We start from the raw sequence: 25,873 nt of genomic DNA on the forward strand, positions 1-25,873 counted from the left end.
AAAGAATATGACAACAGCCATTGAGTTATGACTAGCTATTCCATCAGCATCAACATAATTGGCGTCCAATGTCTGTTGTCATATTCTTTGCATTTATACAAATACGGATTTCAGAGGACTTTATTCAGATGTTTCATACTGCAAATAGGTCAATGGACTGCATTTATATAGAGGCTTTCTAGTCTTCCAACCACTTAAAGCGCTTTACACTGCATGCTGACATTCACCCATTCACACACACATTCATACACTGATGGTAGAGGCTGTCAGGCAAGATGCCAACATGCTCATCAAGAGGAGTTTATAGTGCTCATTCACATGCACACACTGATGGCACAGCCTTTGGGAGTTGTTTGGGGTTCAGTATCTTGCCCAAGGACACTTCGACATGTGGACTGGAGGAGCCTGGGATCGAACCGCCAACCGTCCAATTAGTGGACCTCTGAGCCACAGCCACCCCGTTTCAGGTGAATGTGCATCTTCTGTGTTTTGAAAATGTATTCATTACATGTATTATCAGTGCTTCCCAAAGCCCAAAGGGACATCCTCGAAAGTCTTTTGTCCCAACAAACAGTCAACAATCCAAAGATATTCGGTTTACTATATAGAAGAATAAATAAACCAGAAAACATTCACATTTGAGGGGCTGGAATCAGAGAATTTGAACTCTAAACAATTAATCAATTATCATTCAATTTATGCCAGGGTCATTGCTAACAGAAAAGTGTGCAGCTAAAAACAGGTGCTTCATGTTGTAAGAGAATTCAGAATCAGAATAAACCTTTAACTCTAAAGTCCAGTCAGAATAAAACATCTCACTGGAGGAAGAAGAAGATAAATTCATTCAGGTGGTTTGGGCCTAAATCAGACAGGCTTATTCACGAAGGGATTCAAATAGTTTAATTGTCTGTCAGAGTAAAATTTTGTGCTTAAATTCTGAACCTCAAACATGGAGAGTAGAAACTTTTCTATGATATTTGTTGAAATATATAAAATGTTATGATTTATTGTGATGGCAGTGATGATGACAGTGATTATGATTTCCAAGGAGATATCATCCCATGAGAAAGATACACATCTGGTACATTTATCTTGTGTGTGCGTGCAGGTTTGTGAGCTCCAGTTGCAATTATGAGTGCACTCATGTCTGCGTCTACTCTCATTCCTCAGCGGGGCAGCTCACGTGCCTCAAGGACCGGTTGAGCCACCTGGAAGGCTTTTCAGGGAGTTGTCATATCAATCCCTCCATCCATCTTCAACCAGTGCACTCTAGCTTTACAGAATTGGTAAACACTTGACAGGTCTTGCCTTCTGATAGCCCCCCAATAGCCCCTTCTTTCATCACTCCATCAACACTCTGACTGCTCCAGAAATTAGATATTGGCGTTTCACCAATGATGGTGACCCATAAAAAAGTCTCAACACTATGGATTCATGATTTTTTACAGTCGATCATTTCAGATAAGTAAAAAATGGGTTGATCCAGGTTAGAAAATACTTTTGACTGAGACAAAGGTTATATTTAGTGACAAACGGCTGAAAACGTGACAGCTTTATGATCTACAATCATCCTTTAGTTTGTTTAAGAGGTTTCTCCTGATGAGATCCTCTCCAGAGGGTTTTCCTCTAATGAGATACGTCAATGAGAGACTGAGATGCCTAAGGGAGTGATTGATGCAACAGATAAGGGTTGTATCTGTGTGCGTGTGCGTGTGTACAAAAATGATGAGTGACACATAGTCATCTGTGAGCATGTATCTCATTGTGTAAGAGCCCGCTTCCTTGTTAATGCATCCATTAATATATGAGCGTCAGCTTGTGTTTGTTTGTGTATGAGCGAGTTAGCATTCACTGTTTAAATGTGAGTGTTTATGACAGACAGTCTGGTGTGTGACTGTGCATATGTGAGTATTTGCGCCTCAGTGAGTGTGTAATGTGTGTGTATTTCTGGCAGAGAGGGTGTTTTAGCCCACCTACTGTACTGTGTGTTCAAGCCTCTAATGATATAAGAAGAAAAAGGGTAAGCTTCTGTGTATGTTTATGTTTACACAAGCATGTAGCATATTTTCTATATATGTGTGCATGCTGCTATGTTTGTCTCCTGAGGGGGCTTCCAGGCAGTAGGCGAGAGGCACATTGGAGAGGGAGTACAATCTCTCCTCCAAATCCTTGGAATCCCTGTATTTTAGAGGCAGGGGGTCACATCGCTCACTGCTCTGCCAGGAGAGACAGAAACAGAGAGAGACAGATGGAGGAGGAGGCGAGATGGATGTAGAAAGAGGGAGGATGAAGAGGAAGAGAAAGAGTAGAGAGGGAGGGCTGGAAACACTTCCTTGCCTTGGGCCTCTGGGACAAATTACGCCAGAGAGGGGATGTCAGTTATACTGTGTTGTTCTAAGACACACACTTTCTCTCTCTCTCTCTCTCTCTCTCTCCCTCACACACACACACACACACACACACACACACACACACACACACACACACACACACACACACACACACACACCACACACACAGAAAAGTCTTCAAGGTCCTCTATGTGAGCACACAGGCTGAAGTCTCCTCAAAGGTCACACACAACCGTGCACGAACAGATACACTTAACACATAGTCTTGTGATTAAAACAAAAACAAACACATGTCCAACACACACAGACACACAAATACACACCTACACTGACAGAGTGTGTTACTCAGTAACGCCCTTAAGGCTAAAACTCATATCAAAAGTCTGACAGAGAGCACTGAAATCAGATAATAGAATTTCCTGTGAACTTCCAAAAGCACATCTCCCTCGGACTGACTTTGTTGCTATGGAGATAGTCCAGGGTCTCGGCTGCTGTTTATGTGTGTGTATGTATGTGTGTGTGCGTGTGCGCGTGCTGTACAGCATTTCGCGGTTTGAATTAAGTCTTCTTTTCTTTGAGACATTGTTTTGGCATATCTGTTTTATTTGGCCTTAGTGCAGTGGTGAATGATGGGAAGGAGAGAAGAAGAGTGGAGGAAACAGAAAGAGAGAGAGAGAGAGATCGTGACAAAGGTTATAAACCAGACAGCAAGAGGAAAGGATGCTCCACTGAGTGTACCCAAGCTTGTAATTGAGATTATTGTAGAGTTTTTCCTGAATGTTTAAAGTTGTTAGGCAACATTTTATCTAAAAATATATAACACATCGTACAACCTTTATCAGTAGGTGAAGCTACAAAAGATTTATTTAGAGATTCGCTTAATCAGATGGCTCCAGTTTATGCTTTGTTTGGTTGATTGTATGGTCATTGTTGAGAAATCTTCTAAAGTGAAACTTTAAGCGAAGGTTTTTACAGTTTAAAAGTTTGCATCACATGATTTGTGGGCCTTGAAGTCCTCAAGACAAAAAACAAAAAACCTGCCTGTAGCTGTCATTTGTGAACTTGCCTTTTGTGGTTTCAACACATAAAAAGGCACAATTAGTGGAAAACAGTTTTAAATCAAAATATTTCTGCCCTTGAAATGACACTTCCTGCATAAACCAATGATGTCTGAACCAAAAAGAAATCTCATTAGAAAAAAAGAACACCCAAATCTGTTGAGCCTTGTCATATCAAGTATAAAAGATGACCATTTAAGGCAAGTTTTAGTGACAGCTTAACAGGGTTCGTTGGCCTTTGTGCAATGGTAGACTAGACAATAAAAGGAAGTCTTTCAGTGACAGCCTGAAACAATGCAGAGAGTGCTCGGTGAGAGTGTTGAATGAATGGTATGGTGTAACTGAGGTCTGATAAACATCTGGACACATGTTGGAGTAGTGTTTACAGTGCTGCTTTAGAGGGCAGCGTATATACATATACATATATATACATATACATACATACATGTATATGTGTGTGTGTGTTTTGTGTCTTTTTTGCATATAGTTGTTAAGAATCTGCTTTGGCTCTTCTATTTGTACCCATCTCATTACATTTTTTGCAGCTTTTTAAATAAATCTAGGGGGCTAGCAGCAATTAGACTTGTCTGGCTGCCCTAAAGCATTCAGACAGACTGGAAGCAAGCACTTAAACCATTGCATAAACATGAAAAATTCAAGTATTATATTGGTCTATATTTATTTTTTAATTATGTGCACAGAGTCAGGAACAGTTTCTGTTGTAGGCCTGTAAATCCCACTGAGACATTATATGTGAAATTAGGCTATACAAATAAACTTGATTTGATACAGACTAAATGATACATCTACCTATTAAGAGGTTTTTTTTAGGCCAGATTCTTATGAGTAATGAAATGTTTTTTGTTGGGACAGAACTTTTGCATGTGTTAAATGTGTAAAGATGTGTGTGAAGAACTTTGAGATGCTGAGAGAAATGTGAACCAGACATAGAGGCTCTCGGTGTATGTATGTATATGAATTCAGCATTGTGTACTATGGACGTGTATTCTTGTGTGAGTGTACATTTAAGCAGTTTGAGTACTCCAGGCTGCTCAAATGGTTTGTATTCAGAGCATTTAATCTGAATATGTGAATCTGTGTGCATGTGCATTCTCCTGTCTGCCAGTGTGCAGAGCACGTCTGTCTTCCACTGAGGGCTGCCGGTGGGAATAAACACTGATATTTAGACTCAATAGATTTAATCAAACTCCATATATCAGCACAAACATAAAAAGTACTGCAATGATGAACCAACCAGTTTAGAGCTTACTCTGTTTAATTCAAGGATCAAAAATATGACAATATACAGTACAAGATTTTACTTTAATCAATATTTCTTGCATACAAGTTAAAAATACAGTATTTCAGGTAATTTTGTCTTTCTGGCTGTGGGAATCACCTCTGGATATCATAAGACATTCTCAGGGAGTCTTTTTATGATTGGCCTGGTTCTGCACACATAAAACAGTTAGCTGCTCTTTCATTCTGTGAAACATACAAATAAATAAAGACACAAGTTTAAGCCCGTCTACTTGTTTAAATGAAAGCTTGATTTAAACAACATTTCTGTATCTGAAACTAAATTCTGTCTCTAAAGTCAACCTTGTTAACCTTTTTTGAAAGCTTAACAAGGCTAGGTCAAAACGTAGTATATGGCTGGACCGTGTATGAAAGGCTAGAGGGCTTTTAATTTGAAACAGATACAGGAAGTAGTGGCATTCGGCCAACCAATGGTGTAACTTCATCACTCAGTCAGTCAGTCAGTCACTTATGCATTTATAGGCCTGGCCCTGCCGTTGCAGTCCAGCCAAAAATGATCACTAAACTATATCTGAGCCATGATGTGTGGGGCCTTTTACATCTACTAGTGCATTTTGGATTTAAACCTCAATAGCTCCAAAAACTACCGTCAAGGATTCAAATACAGTTGTTTTATGACAGTCTTGAAAGTTGAAATTTCATTGTAATGATTAATGATGTTACGATGACAAAGATTTGCTTCGTTTATCCCACTAAAACAAATGATGTGTAATGGCAGTGCTCCAAATGCTCCTCAGTGCTCCTCGCAAGCACTGACCTCCTGCGTTTTACAGCTGTAAAGAGAACTTCTTGAGGACACGTCGCTTTTCGGCTGCTACTTAAGAAAGCAAGTCACACAGAGCCACTTACTGCTGCAAAGACACAATGTAGAGGAGAATATAGTACCTGCATCAATTATCTAGGTTATATGTCGATACATTTATTGGCTCAAAGTTGTTCATATATGCACAAGACCTAAAGTGATAATGGTTTCATGTGAAATTATCTTGTTTGTATTATCGTACCCACACTTACAACAACCTGGCAGCATGTTGCACATTGTATATGAAATCATTCTGAATGAGGTCTGAAGTAGCCTAATTTTATTATCACTTTTGCACAGTTCACATGGTGCTGCACTACTACTGTGTTTGATGTGGACATACAAATGTCCTGACTGTGTTAGGATGAAAATTTAATGTTTCATTATCTTAATGACTTTTAAACAAGTGCATAAATCCTACATTGTCTCCTGCTATTCTCTCAATTGCTCTTACTTCCGATCACAAGTTGTGCACTGTGGATGGAAATGCATTAATTAGATTGCCTGGTGTATAAAGGGGTGTACAGTATCTTGACAGGCATCACTATGCTTGTCATCACAAAGAAAACACACACATGGAAAGCCAGTCTCTCTGGTGTGAATAACAGTGGCAGTTTCTTTCAGATATCTTTCTCTCTTGTCCCACCTCTCCCTCCAGCACTCTCTGCATCATCTTTTCTCTGGGTTTCCCTTTCCTCCACGTTGGTGATATCTCTTGGCAGCGGATGTGGGGGCCCTCACGGCGCTGCGCTGCCTCAGTCTTCTGCCCTGTGGGTGCCTCTTCATATCCCCCGGTGCTTGTGTTCTCCTCCTCCTATGTATCCCTCTATCTCACACCTAGCCTACAAGCCTCTGACTTCCTCTCCTCTCTCACTTCCTTAAGATGTTTAATTAGAATTCAACTGTCAACACAAACCGCCCCGACCGAGTTGACTTCACCTCTGACCCTCTGACCTCATGCTCACTTGCAGCCACAACTATTGTCTTTCACATTCCTTCCTAATTAGTCATTACGTATACAAAACACTGCTTTTTGCCTTAAGTTAGCAAATTTCAATTCCAGTTTGTTTCTCTCATGCCTTTCTCCCACTTTCTTCCTTGTCTATTGCATAAACATCCTGCTTCCCCTGTCCCTTTTCTCTCCCTCTTCCATTATCAACATCTTAAAAATACCTACCCTGCCCCTGGTTTTTGCCCCCACCTCCTCCTTATTTCACCTACTTTCGCACTCCCATCTTCCTCCCCCCTTCCCAATCCTCCCCTTTTGCAAGTCCTGTCAATGTCTCATGGTGTTCTTGCCAAACTTGTCGCTAAGTTGCTGGATGAGCAGAGCCAGCTCCCCGGCGGCCTGGGACTTCTCCTCCAGCAGCTCATAACGGAGGCTGGAAATGTCTTGCTTGATCTCCTTCAGCTCGCCTACGAGACAGTCACGCACAAACACAAAAGAGCAAGTGACTGAATACACAACAATCAGAACATGTGAGCATAAGCGAATACAGACATGTGTGCAGGTAAGCACAGATCCACAAGGTCAAGAAACTGTGCTGTTCTGAACATGTGTGAGTGTATTAAGGCTTACAGCACATTTAATCTTCACAATGATATCCAGTATTTACCTATGCAGTATGACCTAATTTTAGGGACTTTATCTCACAGTTATAGAAATATGCCCTAAGAAAATAATGACACAATGAAAGTGGACATGAACAGGAAATTTTACCTTCATTGACTTCGTCGTTCTCTCTGTCCACTTGGGCCTTTAGCACATACCGCTTAATCAGGCGCTTCATTATTTTCTGCGAGGACAGGAGGATTAAATAGAGAGGAGGTGACAAGTTGATATCTCAGTGTTCTTAGCCAGTAAACAAACTTCTCTAATTACATTTCTGCAAACCGCATACATATCGGCACACACACACACACACACACAAAGTCATGCAGACAGTGGTAGAGAAGAGCACTGTGTCTCTGAGGTGTGTCTCAAACGTAAAGACTATTGATCCTGCAGCTGCTTCCAAGGCTCAAGCAGTCAATCCCTGTATGAAGGCACTCTGGATATGGGTCGATAACTGTCACCACACATTCGGCACACATACAAATGTCTAATCAAGTGATATCTCAATGCTTGGTGTGTACAAGCTCATGTGTGTTTGTGTGCAAACCAGTGAAGGAACTCAGATTTCCCTTATGGCGAATTTGAAGGGCAGAGTACGAGTGCGTCTTTTCCATCCTCAGTGCTCATTTAACAAGCGCCTGTTTTCAATCTCCCTCAAACTGCTCATTAGAGGCATATTCATCCTTATTCTGTTGCTCTTTCTGTTTTTGCAACTCCACCTTTCCCTTTTTTTTACTCACACTTTTTCAATCAATTCAATGCCCTTTCATCAAAACCCCCTTACAATTCTTCCTTCTTACCTCCATCACTCTTCTTTACCTCTATCTCTCATATTTTTCTTTATCCCTGTCCTTTTCTCTCTCAATCTCTCTTCCTGCCATCCTTTATCACCCTCCAGCCACTCCCATTCTCTTCTTCTGTTCCTCTGCACTTTTGTTTTATATTCCTCAGACTATCTCTCATTTCATTTTTCCTTTTGCCTCCATCCACTCGCTCTCTGACTCCTCTGCTTTCTTCTCATCTTTGCTCTTGCCATCCTTCGCTCTCTGCTTCTGATCCTGCCTCTGTCTTACCTGGTATCTGGTCGGATGTTTTCTAGATTTTCTGGGCATGAACTCTTCTCCCGGTCGTGGATAAGACCTGAAGCGTTCATCCTGTTGCAACAGTAAGATACAGACAACAGTCTGATGTTAAAGTCACATTTCAGGGTTGAGTGATCTTTCATGGTGGAAGAATTTGAAAAGGGTGTTAGAGGCAACATGCTGCCAAAACAAAACAACAATGAATTGCAAGGCTTAGTGTTTGTATCTAGTGCTCAGACATTTAAAGCTGTGTTCCTATCTTCAAAGAGGAGGCCAAGAGTATTGACAGCATCCCTTGACTAGAGTGAATCTCTATTAACTGACTTCTAGATGCCTTCTACGTCCATGACCTTACTTTGTAGCTTGTGTGTCATTCCAACACTGTAGTGTCAAAAGAAGTTTTAACTTAAGTGTGGACACATGCAATGAGCTGCTACCCTATACTGTATGGACTAAAGCTGAGAAGCCCTGGATGGAGCTATACATAATAACCAAATGATATAAAGGTTAAGCAATAAAAAAGATTAATAGTAAACGACACGCTTTTTCTGAAGGGCAACTTATGAAGCTTTAAAGTTTAAACCAAAACGCTTTAAGCTTTGACCCCTGACAAAACTAAATCAAATTGGTTTTAAATATTAAAGAGCTGATTTTTCTCTAAGAGCAGTTGAATTTTTCAAAATCATTAATATACTATATCTACATGTACATGTTGCTCTCATAGATTTTATGATCAAATTCTTGAATGATGGTTTTTAATTTTGCAAGAAAACCATCTCATGTCCTCCTCTTTTTAAGACTTTGTAGAACAGAGAACACCCACTGAAAAGACTGTTTTTTTTAATCTATTCACTGCTTTATTAAACCGCACAACCAGATGGCAACTACTGTTTCAGCTTCGTGTGAGTGTGAGGACATCTTTTATGCAGAGGTTTGTTTTTCCAAAGCACAGTTGACAAAGCCTCTTTGTTTTGTACTCTGTGATCTAGTTAATGACCTGCTTTGTTGGCCTCTGCTGGCTCCATTCAAATGATATTCAGTTTATTTGCTTTTTGCCAAAGGGAGAGAATCACCAACTTAGAAATCATTTGTCCTACATATGGAAAGCTTCTGTGACTATATGAAAGACATTGATCAAAGGGCACGAGAATGAACTGTTGCGTGCAAGCAGACATACACATACAGAACAAATAATTACTGAAAGAACTACTTACTAGAAGAATTATATCAAATCCATATGTGTATATTCACTAACAACATTAATAGAGGCTCCAGAGGATCAGTCATTCTCTCTAAAACATATGTGATCCAGTCATTATTATATATCAAACCCATATATGTATATTCACTATGAAATAAATACTACTAGAGGCTCCAGAGGATCAGTCATTTCCTCTACAACATATGAGATCCAGTCATTATTATATATTATATATAATTATTATACCACCAACTACTAACTTGGTTATTTTTCTGAACATATGCAGCTTTGAAACTAATTAACTTTAGTGTTTCACTTTTCTCAAATGGTGGATATCCCACATGAGAGATATAGACCAAAAGTGTAAGAGGAAAAAATGACTAACTCAGAAAGATCACGCCGTCTTCTCTAAATCTCGATTGACATTTCCGAGGCTGCACCGTGGTCGAGTGTGAGCTTATGTATCGATCGCTTGCTGCACCTGCTCGGCTCTCCAGTTGTTCAAACTGTCAGGGCTGCATAGAACTTTAGGATCTCATGGAAGCAGCAGGGTGTAACCCATCTTGTCCCCATCCAAAACCTGCCCAGGCATTTGAGCAGACGCAGGCAGATCCAATGGCCCGACTAATAGCTTAGCCGAGGCACCGAGGTGAGACATTTGAGCAAAGGATTCAGACGGAGCACAGCGGACAAGGCCAGCGCTAAGATTGATTCTGTGTTAAATGGCCTATGCTATTTTTTTTCACGCAACACTTTCTTTTCATTACACTGATTTTATTTAGATGGACAATCCTTGAGAGGGCGAAAGGGTGAAAATGAACGAAACTGAAGTTGCATCCCAGGGTTGCAGTGGAAATATCATGTACTGCCTGGGTCTTAACCACAAGGTCACCTGAGCACACTGCGTACTATATATGCTGAAGATGCAGTAACTGACAGTCATGATGGAAACAGTTAAGCCAGACTTACGCATACAAGCAGCAAGTCCACCACAGATTGTTTTCGGTGGAATAATAAGCATGTCCTTTGCCCCTTTTCCAATTTCAACAATTAGTCGTTAACTAAAGCCACATGGGAACATAAATTAACTTGGATAGAGCCTGCAAAACAAGAATATCTAGATGGAAATTGCACCACTGGCAGAAAAAAAAAGTAATTAGTATTTTGGCCATTGCAGCAAACTTTTCTTTTAAAAAGAAAAAGGGACAGCTTCGCAGAGGCAAATAGAGTGCTAAATCAAGTTTTGCTGAGCAAAGTTATTCATGCATGACTGTCACTTCATAATATTGTTTTCCTGTTGTCTGAGAATAATGGGCTGAAGGGGAGTCAAGAAAAACAAGAAGCATGTTGTCAGTAATTAGCGTGTAATTGCTGGCTCCCACCACAGTTTCTACAAAATGTGAGAATAGTTGAATCAAAGCACTTAGAAAAGATAAGAAAACTGAGATAAAGGGAAACACAGCCTTTAATTTAGTGGCTACAACCTTTGCAAATAACTTTTTAACCAGCCTCCATGATGTCACAAATAATGTAAGCCTGTTAATTGTTACTATGGGATCATGCATGCATAATGCTTTTCTTTCCTTCAAGTAATAAAATATTTTTTTGTTGAGTTTGTGACTATAATTTGTTATGACATAGGCATTAGGCATGAAGAAGTTCCTGAGACTTACCTTGGCTTGTGAGTTGAGCATGCCCAACTCCAGCTCGTTGTTATGCCGACGGCCATTGGCCTTGCAGAGACGTATCAGGCAGGACTTGATGCGGAGGACCAGGTAGTAGAAAGACTTTGGGCTGGGAACCAGGTTGAAGGGGGCAGGCAAGGTACGGCCCTCGTCAAAGTAGGAGAGCCACAACTTGGCTCGAGCAAACTTCCACTCCACGTCAGCATCCTCCTACAGAGGCAAACAGACAAAGGGTGTATTTGACATATGAGAGGCTGGTGCTAAATGCTTGCTAGCATGCTAACATTAGCTAATTACAGTAGCAACAAGAAGAGTGCACTCAGTAGAGTGCAGATCTCCGCTAGGTGTGTCTGGGGGTATGTATAGTCTCAGTTTTCTTTAAGATGCATAGAATAGTGTAATGGTATTTTAACCGGGCACCTAACTGTATAAACTTAATAAGGAAACAATAACGGGACGATTAAACATCGCTATTTATTTAGAACATTTTGTTGTAACACAGCACACAAAATAAAACCCCTCCCTACATCCCTCTCCCCTCCCACACAAAAGAGTTGAATCTCACTCAATTGTCCCTCTCGGCTCCCTTATAGTCAAGATGGCGGCGAAGCTAACAAACCCAAGGATTTATTTATCCTCTATCGTGCCATACTTTGTTGGATCATAACATATCAGGTATGGAATTAATCTGCAGATGCACCAAAGTCATTAGTATACTGTACATAAGCTCAGAACCATGAAGAAATTTGGAGCCAAACAATCAAAGTCTATGCAATAAAAGTTACTTTAGGACAAATTAACCAAACGTTAACTACTTGTAAAGGTAAATATTTGATGTTCTTTAATTACCATAATTACAAAATTAGGCATGATTGTAATGAGATCATGTCATGACATTGAGTCCAGTTAAGAATCACCTTCTGAACACTAAAGAACAGTAATGTTATAACAAAGAGAAGTGAAGATGTTAAATACAGTTTGTTTTTATTTTTCCACTTATCTATCTGTCTAACTAACTATCATCTATTCTCAGCAGTGGTCTTTTTGTCTTAGCGGGATGTAAAAAGAGCGAGGAAAATCAAATCTCATCAAATCATGTCTCAAATTCACAGCATAAAAAGAGGAACTCTCAGGTGTCTTAATATGTTTGAAGAAATCAATATGATGAAAATGCTACTTTTATTGGTTTTATTTCAGTTTTTTGAGAACTTCCCAGTGCGACTCCTGCTCTTATTTTGGATTCTGTGTTTTTGTTTTGCTGCCGCTGCATTGATCTTTGACAGCTCTTGATACTTTTCAACTCGCTCTCTGATTCTCCTACAGGCACAGTGGTGATCAAACACTGATCCTTATTGACAATATTTGTATTGACTGACGCTCTTATTTATGTACCTCTATCTCTTGGTACGAGCTGTTGATCATGGCAATGAGCATGTTGAGAAGGACGACCACCATGGTGACGTTATAGACCCCGTATAGCACGTAGCCAATGTTCTCTATGAACTTATGGTCGTACTTCAACACCACTGAGATCACTTCAGACAGCCCAAATATCGACCAGAAAAGTGTCTTAAAACTCTCCTCCACCCTGCAAAGAGAAAGAAAACACGGCAGTAAGAAAAGCGTACATGACAGTAAGCAGTTAAATGCTCTTTCTCTCACACACATGCACACACACAAAATACATTTTAATGGCACGGGGGTTTATGAGGTGGCACTGATGAAATACCTGATGAGTCATGTTCAAATCGAACACATTGTCTCATGTCCCACAGACACACACACCTACATACGCAAATACACACATACTGCACTGAACATACTGTAGACGTGTGTAAAAACATGCTTGACTTCTGCAAAACTGAAAAAGTAGGAAATGAATCAACTCCAGCATTTGAGAGATCGTTTGGTTTATGGCACTCAGTTCATTAAGGTTGTAGCCTGGTACTGTGTCGACCTTTACACAGAATGGATACTGGAACGTCACTGCAGTCAATCAGAAAACAATAAAAGTCCACTCCACTTTCCACTCCATAACTTAAAATGAATTTCTATGTTGTCTTTTTTGGGTGCCATGGCTGCTACAAAAAAGTTAAATGAAGAAAAACTTCAACCAAGGTTTCATGAAATCTCATTAAAAACACACTGGACATTTTTTAAAAATAATTGTGGTCAAATGTTTTCTCTTTTCTTCACTTTAATTTGAACATTTTAACTTCTTGAGTGAGCTCAACTTGCCTTTTCTCACCCTGGCATTTAGATATGATTAAATTAAGCACTGCTAATGTTATTTCAGTTAAAAATGTTCTGTACTTCTCGCTGAAGTCCAGAGTTAAACCTCTGTTCAGCCTGAGGGATCAGATTCTCTGACTCTGACCCAGTCTGTGTTAGTGTGTGTGCTACAGGAGTGAGAAAGAGAAAGAACAGATGAGTTAAAACAGCACAAAGCTGCAAGACTAGCGAACATTGACATTCAGGTACGTGTCTGTCATTAAATATTCCATGGGCATGGGCTTGAGATGACTGAGGGGGGGCTCAGTAGGGAGGACGAAGCCGCCTGGTTGGATAGCTGGAGGGGGGCTGGAGGTGGGAGGAGGCTTGGGGAGAGAAGATCTGTAGACTCCTGGTCTGGAGCTGTGGGCATCTTCCAAATTGACTTCTTTCAAAGAGACACAGTTTCATGGGCACAAAGAGAGCTAGGTGAAGGCACAGAGAAACACACTCTCATATGCATAAAGAGAATGGCGCAAAAACACACGTACTGTAGATCCCTCTCCTTTCTCTTGCACACATGAAAACAGAGACTCATCTGAATACTTTAGCTTTAACCTTTCAGGAGGAGATCAAACCACACTCTTTCCTTTTCTTAGAAAATACGTGGCCTTCTATGCAAATATTTACAAACCACTGCAAGGGGTCAGCACAGTATTAACATCTTGCTAGCGAAGTGGAATGAAACTAAGTAACGACAGTTAAGGCATCAGAGTGCTGTGTTGGGTAGGGAGGCAATCTTTTATCCAGGGGACACAAGGTCCAGCCTTGGCACGTCTTCTCAAAGCTGAACTCTCTTTGTGGTAATCCCTACTGACCTCAGACCCCTGACCTCTGACCTCTCTGAAGAGCTCAAGACACAAAGCAATTACCCAAAGGCAAGCAATTATCCCATAAATAATGTATGAATCAATTGTTGTCGAAAAAAAGAAAACTGCAGAAAAAATCACTGTGTGAAACAAAGCAGTGATTTATTCAGCTACTTCAACACAAGTGTTTTATATTACTAATGAGACTAATCAAAGCATTTGCGATAGTAAAATTAATCTGCTTCTGACCAGAAACTAATGCACAACTTGCAACCCTAGAGACATTTCTTTCCTGAATCAGTGATATTTGGTTGACACTGCTTCATCAAATCAGTTGGAAGCCTTTTTGTCACTATGAAGCATGGGCTATCAGCACATAAGCACCAACACATTACAGTGACATCAGGCACTGGAGGCAAATGTAAACAGAAACACTCTCACAAACATTAATAGTGATTCTCAGATGGTTTTCTTTGTGTTGCTGTGATAGATGGCCTCGACATCAGGCGGGCTATTGCTGTGAGACTACGGCGACTGAGGGGTGTTATCAACAATAACATCTTCTCACTCACTATTCACATCACACACATCCAGCAGCCTATCGTGCAAGAGAGCTGAGGAAGGCGATTTAGGTGGACTTGCCTTAAGAGCCTGATATTTTGAGCTTTCTTTCTTTAAATAATGTCTCATCACTTATCTCAAATGTATTTTACAAGATAAAAAATTTTAAAAAATAGGACAATTAAGTCTCAATTATGTTATATCCCAATGATCTTTTTTAATCAAATTATTCTGTCTTCCAGCTCTCCATCCCACCCGTGTGAAATGCTTGCTCAATTTAAATTTCATGTTCCCGCTGTACGGAAACAAAAGTGTGGATAATGATGACGGGCTTTGTTCCAGGCAACATTAATGTGCCATTAAACCCAATGCTCTCAGGAACAAATATACACAATTATAAAACTACACTCCCCACATAGCAGCCTATTATACACTGTTCATCTGTTCACCTCAGCAGATTGTGTTGTTTTTTTTTTATAAAGCTTGTAGAGGAAGTGAACCCCCTTCTTCTCACAGAACCATTCAAGTCGAACATGTTTAAATATAAATGGAAACATATATTACACCTCCTCACTTCTATTCATAATACAGTAATATTGATAGAAGTACACATGAGAATAACGGGTCTTCTTCCATAATAGTGATGCATGGCCGTTCGGTGCTGCTGTGCATCATCGTTTGTTTTGATCGCCTTGTTTGCTGCTTATTTAATGCGCTGAAATGTGTGTAAGACGCCTCTCAAGCAGAAACTAGTTATACAAAATCGAAAATGTATCCTTAGAGACCAAACAACATTGAAAAATTTGAATTTGTCTTTTGCTAATGTCAGCTAAGGCATGTACGCATCACGCGACGGCCTGTTACTGAGATGGACGAGATGCTTCGGATAATGGAAGGGTTTTTTAACAACCTTAGTATGAGATTATTTCCTTTCATCAACTTGGGTGTGTTCGTGCGTGCGTGTGTTTTATAATATCATTGTACGATGGGCAGTGAATCAGCAGGGATAGTGGGCATCTGGAGACAGAGATGGACAGTGTGTTATTATCTCTTATTAAGAGTGGCAGCTCCCAATAGGCTGCACCCAGCATGATGGCTTCTCACACACACATACACATCCTTCTTACCTCTGCAGGACACTTGCAGTAAATAACTGACTCTGTTGCTCACCCTCTCTTTCTACCACACACACACACACACACACACACACTCATGCCACATATAGCATGGTGTGTGTCTGTGCGGGAGAATGGTGAGTCACCTCAGCTCTGTGGGAGCAGTCTAAACCCAATCACCAACAGGCCCAAATCAGCCCCCCCAGCCCCCCCCCCCAGAGACATGCTCTCAGTCTCACTTGCTCTTCGCTTAATGTTTGTCTCCGTCGTTGTCTTAGCTCTTAGCTCCTCTCTCGCTCTCTCGATATCATCTCTGCCTCTCTTTCGTTTTCTCTATCTCAGTTACTCATTTTCTCATTATATTCTCATTGCCATTGCTCTTATATCTTTCTCCCAATCACCCTCCCTCCACCTCTCACACGCTCTCCATCATTCTTACCAACAGCTTTTTTAGCCATCTCTGTCCCTCAATCTATTATTTTGATTTATAGTTGTTTTTTCATTATTTTTTCCCTCTTATATATTCTCGTATTTGTTTAATCTGCTGCAATATTCTCACACCGACCGAAGGTATACAAATATCTTGGGTTCTGGATTGATGATAGTTTGTGCTTAAAAAAGCACATTAATGAACTAACAAAATCAATAAAAGCAAAACTAGCATTCTTTTACAGAAATAAGACTTGTTTTTACTCAGAACTGCAGAAAACAAATTGTTCAATCAACCTTTTTTATCTGTTTTGGACTATGGCGATACAATTTATATGCACACTTCTGCCGCTACTCTTAAATCTCTTGATTCAGTACATCATTCAGCTCTTAGATTCATAACTGGAGATGGCTTTCAAACACATAATTGTATATTATCAGAAAGTTGGGTGGCAATCATTGGCTGTGAGAAGTGCACAAAACTGTATTCTATTTATTTGCGAAGCATTACTGGGCAAACTTCCTACATATATCTCTTGTCATCTTAATTACAGATCACTTTCTCACTACACTAGATCCCATGACTATTTGCTTCTTGAAGAACATCGTGTGAATGAAATTGGAAAACTGGCTTTTAAATACTTCGCTCCACACAAGTGGGACAACTGGCAAAAGCGTGCAAAAATGGAAGAGCTGATCCCTTATACTCATTTCAAACATCTATTGGCAGATTTGGTGCAGTGTGAATGTGAGTGCTTTCTATGAATGATGCTGATGTCTCTGATCGAATGTCTTTGAATGTTGTCTCTGTTCATATACTTGCTGTAAATCTTGTTGTTTGTTACTTCTAATATGTACATTGTAAACTTTGTTTTTATTTTTCTGTATGTTCTGTAGTCAGGGAGACCTGAGCATGCTCTCAGTGGCCCCTCCCTGCAGAAATAAAGGTTGATAAATGTAAATGTAGACTTTGTGAAAGGCTGGTCCAGCTTTCTCTTCTCTCTCACTGTTTCTGCCCTTCAGTCATTAGCAAGATATTAAATTTCTCCTCCTCTCCTCTCCTCTCCTCTCCTCTCCTCTCATCTCCTGTCTCCTGCACACAGACAAGTAGTCAGACAGACAGGCAAATATAGATGAAACATCTTTAAATATTAAATGGAGTTTAACTTTCTATCTGTTGCGCCAAAGGAGCAGTCACCATGGCGACAGCAGGGGTGGGGCCTTAACCACTTCTGCTTTAAATTAATTAATGAATGCCGCTCTCGAAAGATGCTTGCTTGCCTTCCTGTCTCTGCATGTGTGTATGTATGTGTGTGTGTGTGTGTGTGTGTGTTTCATAGTGAGACAAAAAGAGGGAGAGAAAAAGTAGAACTGAACAAAAACGGATGTGTGTGTCTTGTGACTGTGTGTGTATTTGTGTGACAGTGGGATTGAAGAAGAGTCAGAAAGAGAGCGATGCAAAATGAGGCTGTTTTGGTGTGTGTCTTCAGGCAAGCTGTGAGAGAATCTTATTAAGCGGGGAATACAACACCACAAGAAAAAACAATTAAGAGTGTTTTGATAGTGAATCAAGCACAACATCGACTATTTTTCAGTTATCTGCCTGCTTCCTCGCTGTTCGTCTGTTATTCTGTCTCTCTGTTAGTCTGTGTTGTCTTTATCTTTCCATGATACAAGGAACAGACTAATGTGTTGGACTGATTTTGGCTACTATTATGTGTGATATCAGCCAGCCACATTGAAGGTTCTTCCAGAAAAACAGCAGGGAAATTACTTTTTCCTCAGTGCTTGTCATTTACCAATTGAACTGTTGATGTTATTAATGTCTCTGCTGTTAATTAATTTTTCAAGTGGTGGACCTATATACAGCATAGCATTATTTCTCCAGCCATATGAGGGGTTATCTCCCTATCCTTCAGCTTCTTAACTCAACTATAGGAATAAATTTCAATACAAAGATTTAGTGTCAAATGATGGTCATGCTGCTATTTCAGACTACATCTTATCAAGAGTGAAATTGAATGCTTGACATCATTTGGCATGATAATAGAAACATTTATTGAAAAATACCTTGACATTTAAAAGCCCGTATTGGTCAAACAACCTGTGTGCATTCTTTTTCTCATATTTCTGTCTGCCTTCTTTCCATCTCTCTCGCCTTAATTGTAATTGTGTCTCCTGTCCTCGTTCTGACGTTCAGATGTGCTTGACTGGTAATGGCTGAACACGACACCTCTGCCTCGCTTTCAGAGCTAATAATTTCTCTCTTTTGCTCGCCCCGATTCTGCCTCAACCATCTCTTTCAGTTTCAGCTCTCTCAGCCACCTCTTATCCTCCTTTCAGACCCTACCTCTATCTCTCGCCAAGATCCCTGTCTCTCCACCACCTTCATACTCTATCTGTCACTCTAGACTCTTTCACGCTTCCTTTGCTTTTTTCTTCTTCATCCCTACACTTCCTCTCAGTCTTCACGACAGCTTCAACTTCATATTCCAGCCCGCATCTTCATCTCTGCATTTCATGCCGTCTTTTTATCCACTGCATTCTGCTATCTCTGGTTACATTTTCCCCTCTCTCTCTCCTTTTCTCCCTCCCTTCACATCGCATTATATGCCTTTGTCCTTGGCTTTAATCTGATATACCTTGTGTCTTTCCCGTACTGTCTCAGCACTCATTGTATGTTTCAGTTTCATTCAAATACATGCAGGTTTCACTGGTATAAAAAGAAGGCCCATGTTGCCAAAGCAACTTCATGACGACGACATGACATAACATAGCACATTATGGTACACAAACAGCAGTTAAGTGAACAAATGATAATCATAACCTGCTGGAAGAAAGAACAGCTGACAAAATCTGTGGACTGTGCATACTACACAAGCTATTTTTCTGATTTCTTCCCACTGTTTCAAATGGTTAGCGGTACGATGTCTGCAATCTAAATCTGTGTGTCAATGCTTCTGTCTGTTGGTCAGTCTGCTTGACCTTCTCTCTTCCTCTCTCATTCACTATCCCTTTTTTTCCCTCCTTTGTCTTTCCATCCTGGCTGGTCTCCCACATTTACCTGAACAAACAGCTGAGCCAAAAACACTCTCCTCAGCATTTGCATCTCTCCCTGTGGTTCACTTTTCATCCTTCATTCCCTCCATCTCCCTCTGTCCTTGTCCTCTTCCCAATGGACTTTATCTCCTTACTTTTGTTGCACCACTGCTGTTCACTGTCCCTGAGATTGCACTTCATTTATTCACTTTTATTCTGACTGTTTCACTTCAGTGTCAGTATATATATATTCTGATTTTTTTGAAGGTTCCCTGATACCCTGCTGTCACTTTCTCTTACTCTTCCACAAAATATGCTCAGCTTCAACCTCTGACTATTCTAAAATGATTTCCTTTCATCCGTCTCTCCTTTTTTCTGCCTTTACGGCTGCTGTCCTCTCCCTCTCTGTCTCTCTCTCTCTCTGTGCAGTATTGTCATGCATGGCTGACTAGAACATCGAGACAGGTCCACTGTCCACCAGCTCTGTCCAAATCAGAATCCTGATAAGCGAGTGTGTGTGTGTGTGTGTGTGACTTAAACTGTACATACATATTTGTTTGAACACCTAAGCACCTGTTATATTATGCAAAAATAAACTGTGTGAGAGAGGATGTGTGTGTCTCTGCTTAAGTGTATTTGCACATGTGAGAACATAATTGCGTGGGCACTCAACGACGAGCATGTGGTATGTGTGTTTTTTTAAGCGTGTGACTCAGATAGCCGTCTGAGTCTTCACGCCTCTGGGGATCGGGTATGTGTGGCTATTACTGCTCAGTCTTCATTAAGCCCTATCCAGCTGTGCATTTATGTGTATATGTGTGTGTGAATTTCAGCCTATGTGAGTGTGAGTATACGAGAGAGTGATATAATCCGCCACACTCCTCCACCATCTCCCAGCCCTCCTTCCCCTCACACCCCTCCCTCCATTCCCCAGCTCAAGTGGCCCCTCCTGGGGTATCATTACTATGTCCACCTGACTTCTTCCTCATCTTCCTGTATCAGAGCTATCAGACCAGCCTTTTCTTCTGCCAGCCATCAAACATGTTTTGTCGGATGCTTTTGTCAGATAGCTAAAGTCACACAGCCCACACACACACACACAAGTGAGCATGAGTACACACACTCACACCCGTACAGGCATACGTTCATTGCTGGGTGACAGAGAGAAAAGAAACAGACGAGGGATTGTTCTTTTGAGAATTCATAATGTGCGCACAGCATAGGCCAGACTATTATTATAAGTCATAGCAAACATATCGCAGTCGCTAGTTATTGAATTAAATGTGACAGAAGAGTAAACATGCAAAGACACACAAGAGACACACAAAAATGTATCACAGTGCATAGACTGCAAATTCTATGAGAAATTTATGGAAGAAATACTGAACAAAAGCACTGATTAGATTTACACCACAAAAAATTAGACACAGTACAAAAATAAATGCCTGACTGTCTTTCTGTATAGTTCAGTCCAGGCGTTTGCTCTGATAAATGCTACTGTGACAGCATGAGACTTGAAGCCAGACTGACCCCTGGTGGCGAGAGTGACAACAGCAACTGCATTCAAGAGGTTCTGTCATATTAAAATCATCTCTATGCAGCTCCCACTGCCAGAGCAATTGAAAGACTGTCAGAGGAACATCAGTGCGGCTCATTCAGAAGCATCAATTCAGGGACATTTCCATGCAGGAAAAAAAAAGACAGGAAATGTCAGAGGTTGTAAAGACGAGCATAAGTGGTTTCTATTTTTAACATGGCTGTGCTAATGCTGATTTCTGAAATCAGCCTTGATGCTGATCTCTAAAGGAGAGAGGAGAATGATAAGAGGACAATGTACAGAGCTGGATCCTACACTCATGATGGAAATGACTGTGTAATGGTGATGAGAAGGCACTTCCATGTATAGGGCCTGGGGTCTTTCTTGTACTTGTCATTCGCTAGTTGAGTCTTAATTTCATCTGACTGTTGGGGTGTGACCACACTCTTTCTGACGATCCGTTTCAACTCTATTAGACTCTGTTTCTACCTGTCTATCCGCCTTTCTGTCAGGTCTGTCTGCTGATCTCATTGCCTGGATCTGTAGTTCTATGTGGGTAGCCAAGCAGAACTCGCAGCCTCCTGCGCTGCGGCTCAGCAGAGGAGCCACTCTATATGCACAGCACAGAGGTACAGGGTAAGTCAGCATGGAAAAGTCGAGCCCTCACACTTTAAGTCAAATCACACACTTTTTATCATCATTGATTCTCTCTGGGGTGTATGTTCATCAGGTCAGAAAGTTTGAAATTGCTCCCACTCCACGCATACCTCACAGCTAATTGGGATGTGTGAGGATAATGGCTGTCAAACCCCCTTGTGCATTTAAACAAACAAGTGAGGCTGCACAAATGTGACATGGAGCCAATACAATAAAAATGAAGACACATAATAGTTTTTGTGCCTGGTATTTGACCAGGCACAGCTTATCAGTTGTATGTATGTGACAGTTACTATCTGTTTGGCAGCACCTGGAAGTTGCTTGACATCCTCCTGGTCATATTCTTCATATATGCTATAAGTCTATCTAGAATTGTGTCATTCTGATGTTCCATTTTTTCCAGTCAAAGGGGTTTTTGGGGAACTTTTCCTTTTACTAAATGAGGGTACAAGGATAGGGAGTTGTACAGTTTGTAAAACCCCTGGAGGCAATTTTGTGATTTGTCATATTGGGCTATAGAAATAAAATTGACTTCACTTGACACCTATACTATCTATGAAACTATACAACCTGAAAGGGGTGGCCACAATTTTATAAGTTTCTGACCAAACAAACGTGTGTAAATGGACATAATTTGTAGGCTAAGCTAAGTCACACACATACTAAAGAGAAATGCTCCGGTATCAAGTGTACATATAGGCCCAAGCCCAGGCAGGGGCACAGACAGGTGTATAACCAGATAAGAACCAGCAGGCAGACAGATGGATAGGCAAGTACTTTGGCACACTGGACTGCCAGGAAAACTGAATCACAATTACTGCACAGCTTGCCAAAACAAGTAGAAACAACAAAGTGGTGGCAACATGCCAAGGTCATTCTAACATTATCATGTTTAATCATACAGTTTGATTCTATTGTGGAGTTGAAACTTCGGTGCAAGGCAATATCTGCACCAAATAATCTGAAAATGCAGGTCTTAGTCCTCATGCAAGCAAACTGTGGTGCATCACTGTGGTTTATTGCGAGTATTCAGAGCAACAGCAAACAAACCCACAGCAGCAAGTTTAATGCTTTTGAGGAGACAGATGCTGACATTTCCTTGCAATGGTCTTAGAAAAATCATAGCAGAACAGATCATTTCTTTCATGAAAGGTAATGGCCTATTTGAGAAATTTCAGTTGGGTTTTGGGGCAGGTAATAGCACAGAAAGTACAGTCCTAATGGTCTTAAATGATCTTCTCTTAACATACCGTATTACCCCATTTTGGATCTGTCTGCAGCTATAGACGCTGTTGATCGTAGTATTTTCATTGAGTGTCTTAAAAAATAGGGTGGGCGGCTCAGGTTTGGTTTTAGATTAGTTCTGTTATTATCTTTCATACCATTTCATTTCATTTCAGTATTGTTATTGTCATTCTGTGTTGCAATTTGGAATTATCAGCTTCAGTACTGCTGAAATATGTAGTTTGACAGGGATCTGTTCTTGGGCCCTTACTATTTTCCATTTACATGGTACCCCTTGGTCATATTATTAAAAAAAACAATATCAGTTACCATTTCTGTGCTGATGAAACACAATTATATCTCCCCTTTGACACTAATGACACCAATCAATTAAACAAACCTCCACATGTGCACTGCAGATATCAATAACTGGATGGTGTCATATTTTCTACAGTTAAACTCACAAAAATCAGTTAATTTTAAATTTTAATCATCACTTTTAAGGCTCATAGAGGGTCAGCTCCAGGATATAAAGCTGACCTTCTGACCTCCAACAAGCCTGAATGCAACCTGAGATCCTCTGGTAGGTCATTCCTGGCCATTCTGCGGTCAAACCTTAAAACTAAAGGTGACCGGGCCTTGTCTGTTAGGGCCCCTCAGTTGTAGAATGACCTGCTGGAGGAGATCAGGGAAGTTAACACATAGTCTTCTTTTAAGTCACTTTTAAAAACTCACTATTTTAGACTATTATTGATTTTACTATATAAATAAAGGTATTATTATTATTATAGAAAATCAACTGTCAGTAATTCAAGTCACACTCTGGATTGATGTTCATGTGTTTTTATCTGATATGAAAACCTGGAAGTTAAATGATGCAAAAGATCATAGACAAGACCATCATGCTTACTGTAGCTAAATGTACAGATTGGTTTTTAATTTATCTAACCAGGTAGGATGACCAGTTACCAAAACTCTGCAAACAGATGAGCTACTTGTGATTCCTTTATGAGTCCAGGTTCTTTTGAAATTAAGCAGTGAAGACCTAAACAAACCAGACAAAATACTGCAACATATTGACTTTTCCATTCTCCGATGGTTAGTCTAGACAAATACAGCATGTAACAATGTAATTAAAAAACAACTTGTAAAGTATGTTTTGCTCCTGTGGGTTGAGCAGAAATAGTGTATTTTTATCTGTTTAAATCCAAGGATGTCTTCCTTTGACAAAATAAAGGATGATATGTGACAGAGAGAGACCTCAGAGAGAGTTTTCATTTTGAGATGGATGATAATAAACAGACTTGATGAAAGATTCTGTCAGCAGCCCAAGATGGATAACTTTCCTACGAATAGCAGACAATGACAGTGAAGGACTCACCGTCACTCAGGCTGAAGCAGATGTGAAATGATGGGCAGGAAGAGATATGGTCGAGGTAAATTGAGGGAGGGAGACAGCAGCGTTGTGGTTCAGATTGATGTGTTGTAGGACTGGTTGATTGCGCTTAAAGTAGGTAGCTATATGACACAACATTCTGTCTGTATACATAGATACTACATTGAAAGTGACAAACTAAACTTTGCATCACTTGTTGCTGATGTGGACAATGTTTGAAAACCAAGTGAAAGAAATATTGAAGGAATACCGTGGTTGCTTTTATGCACTACAGCCCTTTAGTGAAAACTGACTCTTCAGTTTGAAGTGTGCACTTGATCATTTGAGATAGATGACCCTGATAATTGAGTTGAACACAGTCTTCTAGCAGGTAAAGAGCATTTAAAATGCTGAGAGTTGTTATCACCCATTTTGTAATTTCAGTTGGATGATTTTCAATTATCAATTACAACAGTAGTTTGTCCTGCTTGATTTGGCAAACTCAGACTAGTGTAACCAGAACAAGGACTCTGGATTTTGCTTCCCGTCTTTCCCAATAGTCATGCTAGGAGGAGATTGCTTCATGGCTAATATGGAGAGGATATGTACTCAATCAATAAAATCACCCTGGTCTTTTATTAAGTGACGAGCAAGGTCTTGTACCTCCAGAAATCTTAACCAAATAGTTATGGAATGGCATCATGAAATAAACACAAATCATATTGATTTAAAATTAAATTGATGAAAAAACAACATGCTGATATGTTTTGGCTCATTATTCACCATGTCATGTCAAGGTTTTATTGGCATTTTGAATTAACAAACATTACAATGCATGCATGTGACAGCTATCTTGTGATAGGGCAACCAGCAGTATTAATGTTGGTGCTTGTACATGAAAAGTAAAAAAAAAAAAAAAAGACAGTGCTTAAAACAGATAAACAACCGATAAATTACACAAATAAATAAAGACACACAGGATATTACCAGACAATAATATACTTCCACACTCAGCGATGTTAATTGCAGCGATAATGATAATGAGATGTAGTGCAGGCCAATCCCCTGCCACAGAAATAAAAGTGAGGGGGAGCACAGGAAATGTATCTAAGACTTGAATCCTCAAACCCCTCCCAGTCCTACACCCTGATCTGGCCCTCTAATGTCTCCCATTTCAAATGGAAATACATACAGCCTTTGGGAAAAAGGCACATTGTGTCCTATGATTTGTGTAACATTTTTGTGAATCTCTGACCAGAAGTCTTGTATTTTGGGGCAGCTCCACAACATATGAGTCAACGTACCTTCCCCATTCTGGCATCTCCAGCATTCTGGGGTTTGTATTAGCTTGACTCTATGTAGGTCCAGTAGACTCTATTCAGGGTCTTGAATTGGATGAGCCTGGTTTTATGTTCCTTGGACAACTTTTTAAGTTTTGTAAAATCCTGTTCCATTCCCTCCCCATGAATGACACATTGAGATCCACCTCCCAAGTCAGTCTGAGGTTTGATGCACCTTTGTCTGAGGATTTTAGAAACACTGAATAATAGAGCGATGCCTTGTACCCTTTACCAAATACCCCCATTATTTGTGGAAGGAGATCCCAAGTTATGGATTGATAGGCGTATGAGTTGTAAATATTTACAGAACTGATGCTGGGGTAGTTGAAATTGTGCCTTCAGATCATTAAAGGACTTAAGCATGCTCCTCTCATAGATCCCCCAGAGCCAAGATTCCCCTGT

At 40.3% G+C, this 25,873-nt stretch overlaps 1 protein-coding gene across 18 annotated transcripts in view; it reads right to left on the bottom strand.

Annotated features, from left to right (window-relative positions):
- Positions 1–4,713: 4,713 nt before the first annotated feature.
- Positions 4,714–25,873, bottom strand: part of LOC121901266 (short transient receptor potential channel 7) — a 63,817-nt gene continuing 42,657 nt past the window's right edge. For all 18 annotated transcript variants that reach the window (XM_042417954.1, XM_042417949.1, XM_042417951.1 and 15 more), the window contains 5 exons: positions 12,507–12,702; positions 11,103–11,324; positions 8,220–8,300; positions 7,252–7,327; positions 4,714–6,947 (listed from right to left, as the gene is read on the bottom strand). In XM_042417954.1, the coding sequence (XP_042273888.1) occupies positions 6,808–6,947; positions 7,252–7,327; positions 8,220–8,300; positions 11,103–11,324; positions 12,507–12,702 (715 nt within the window). In that variant the 3' untranslated portion in view covers positions 4,714–6,807. The remainder of the gene's footprint in view (positions 6,948–7,251; positions 7,328–8,219; positions 8,301–11,102; positions 11,325–12,506; positions 12,703–25,873) is intronic.

This window comes from Thunnus maccoyii, chromosome 8 (genome assembly GCF_910596095.1).
Source record: "Thunnus maccoyii chromosome 8, fThuMac1.1, whole genome shotgun sequence".
NCBI classification, from domain to species: Eukaryota; Metazoa; Chordata; class Actinopteri; order Scombriformes; family Scombridae; genus Thunnus; species Thunnus maccoyii.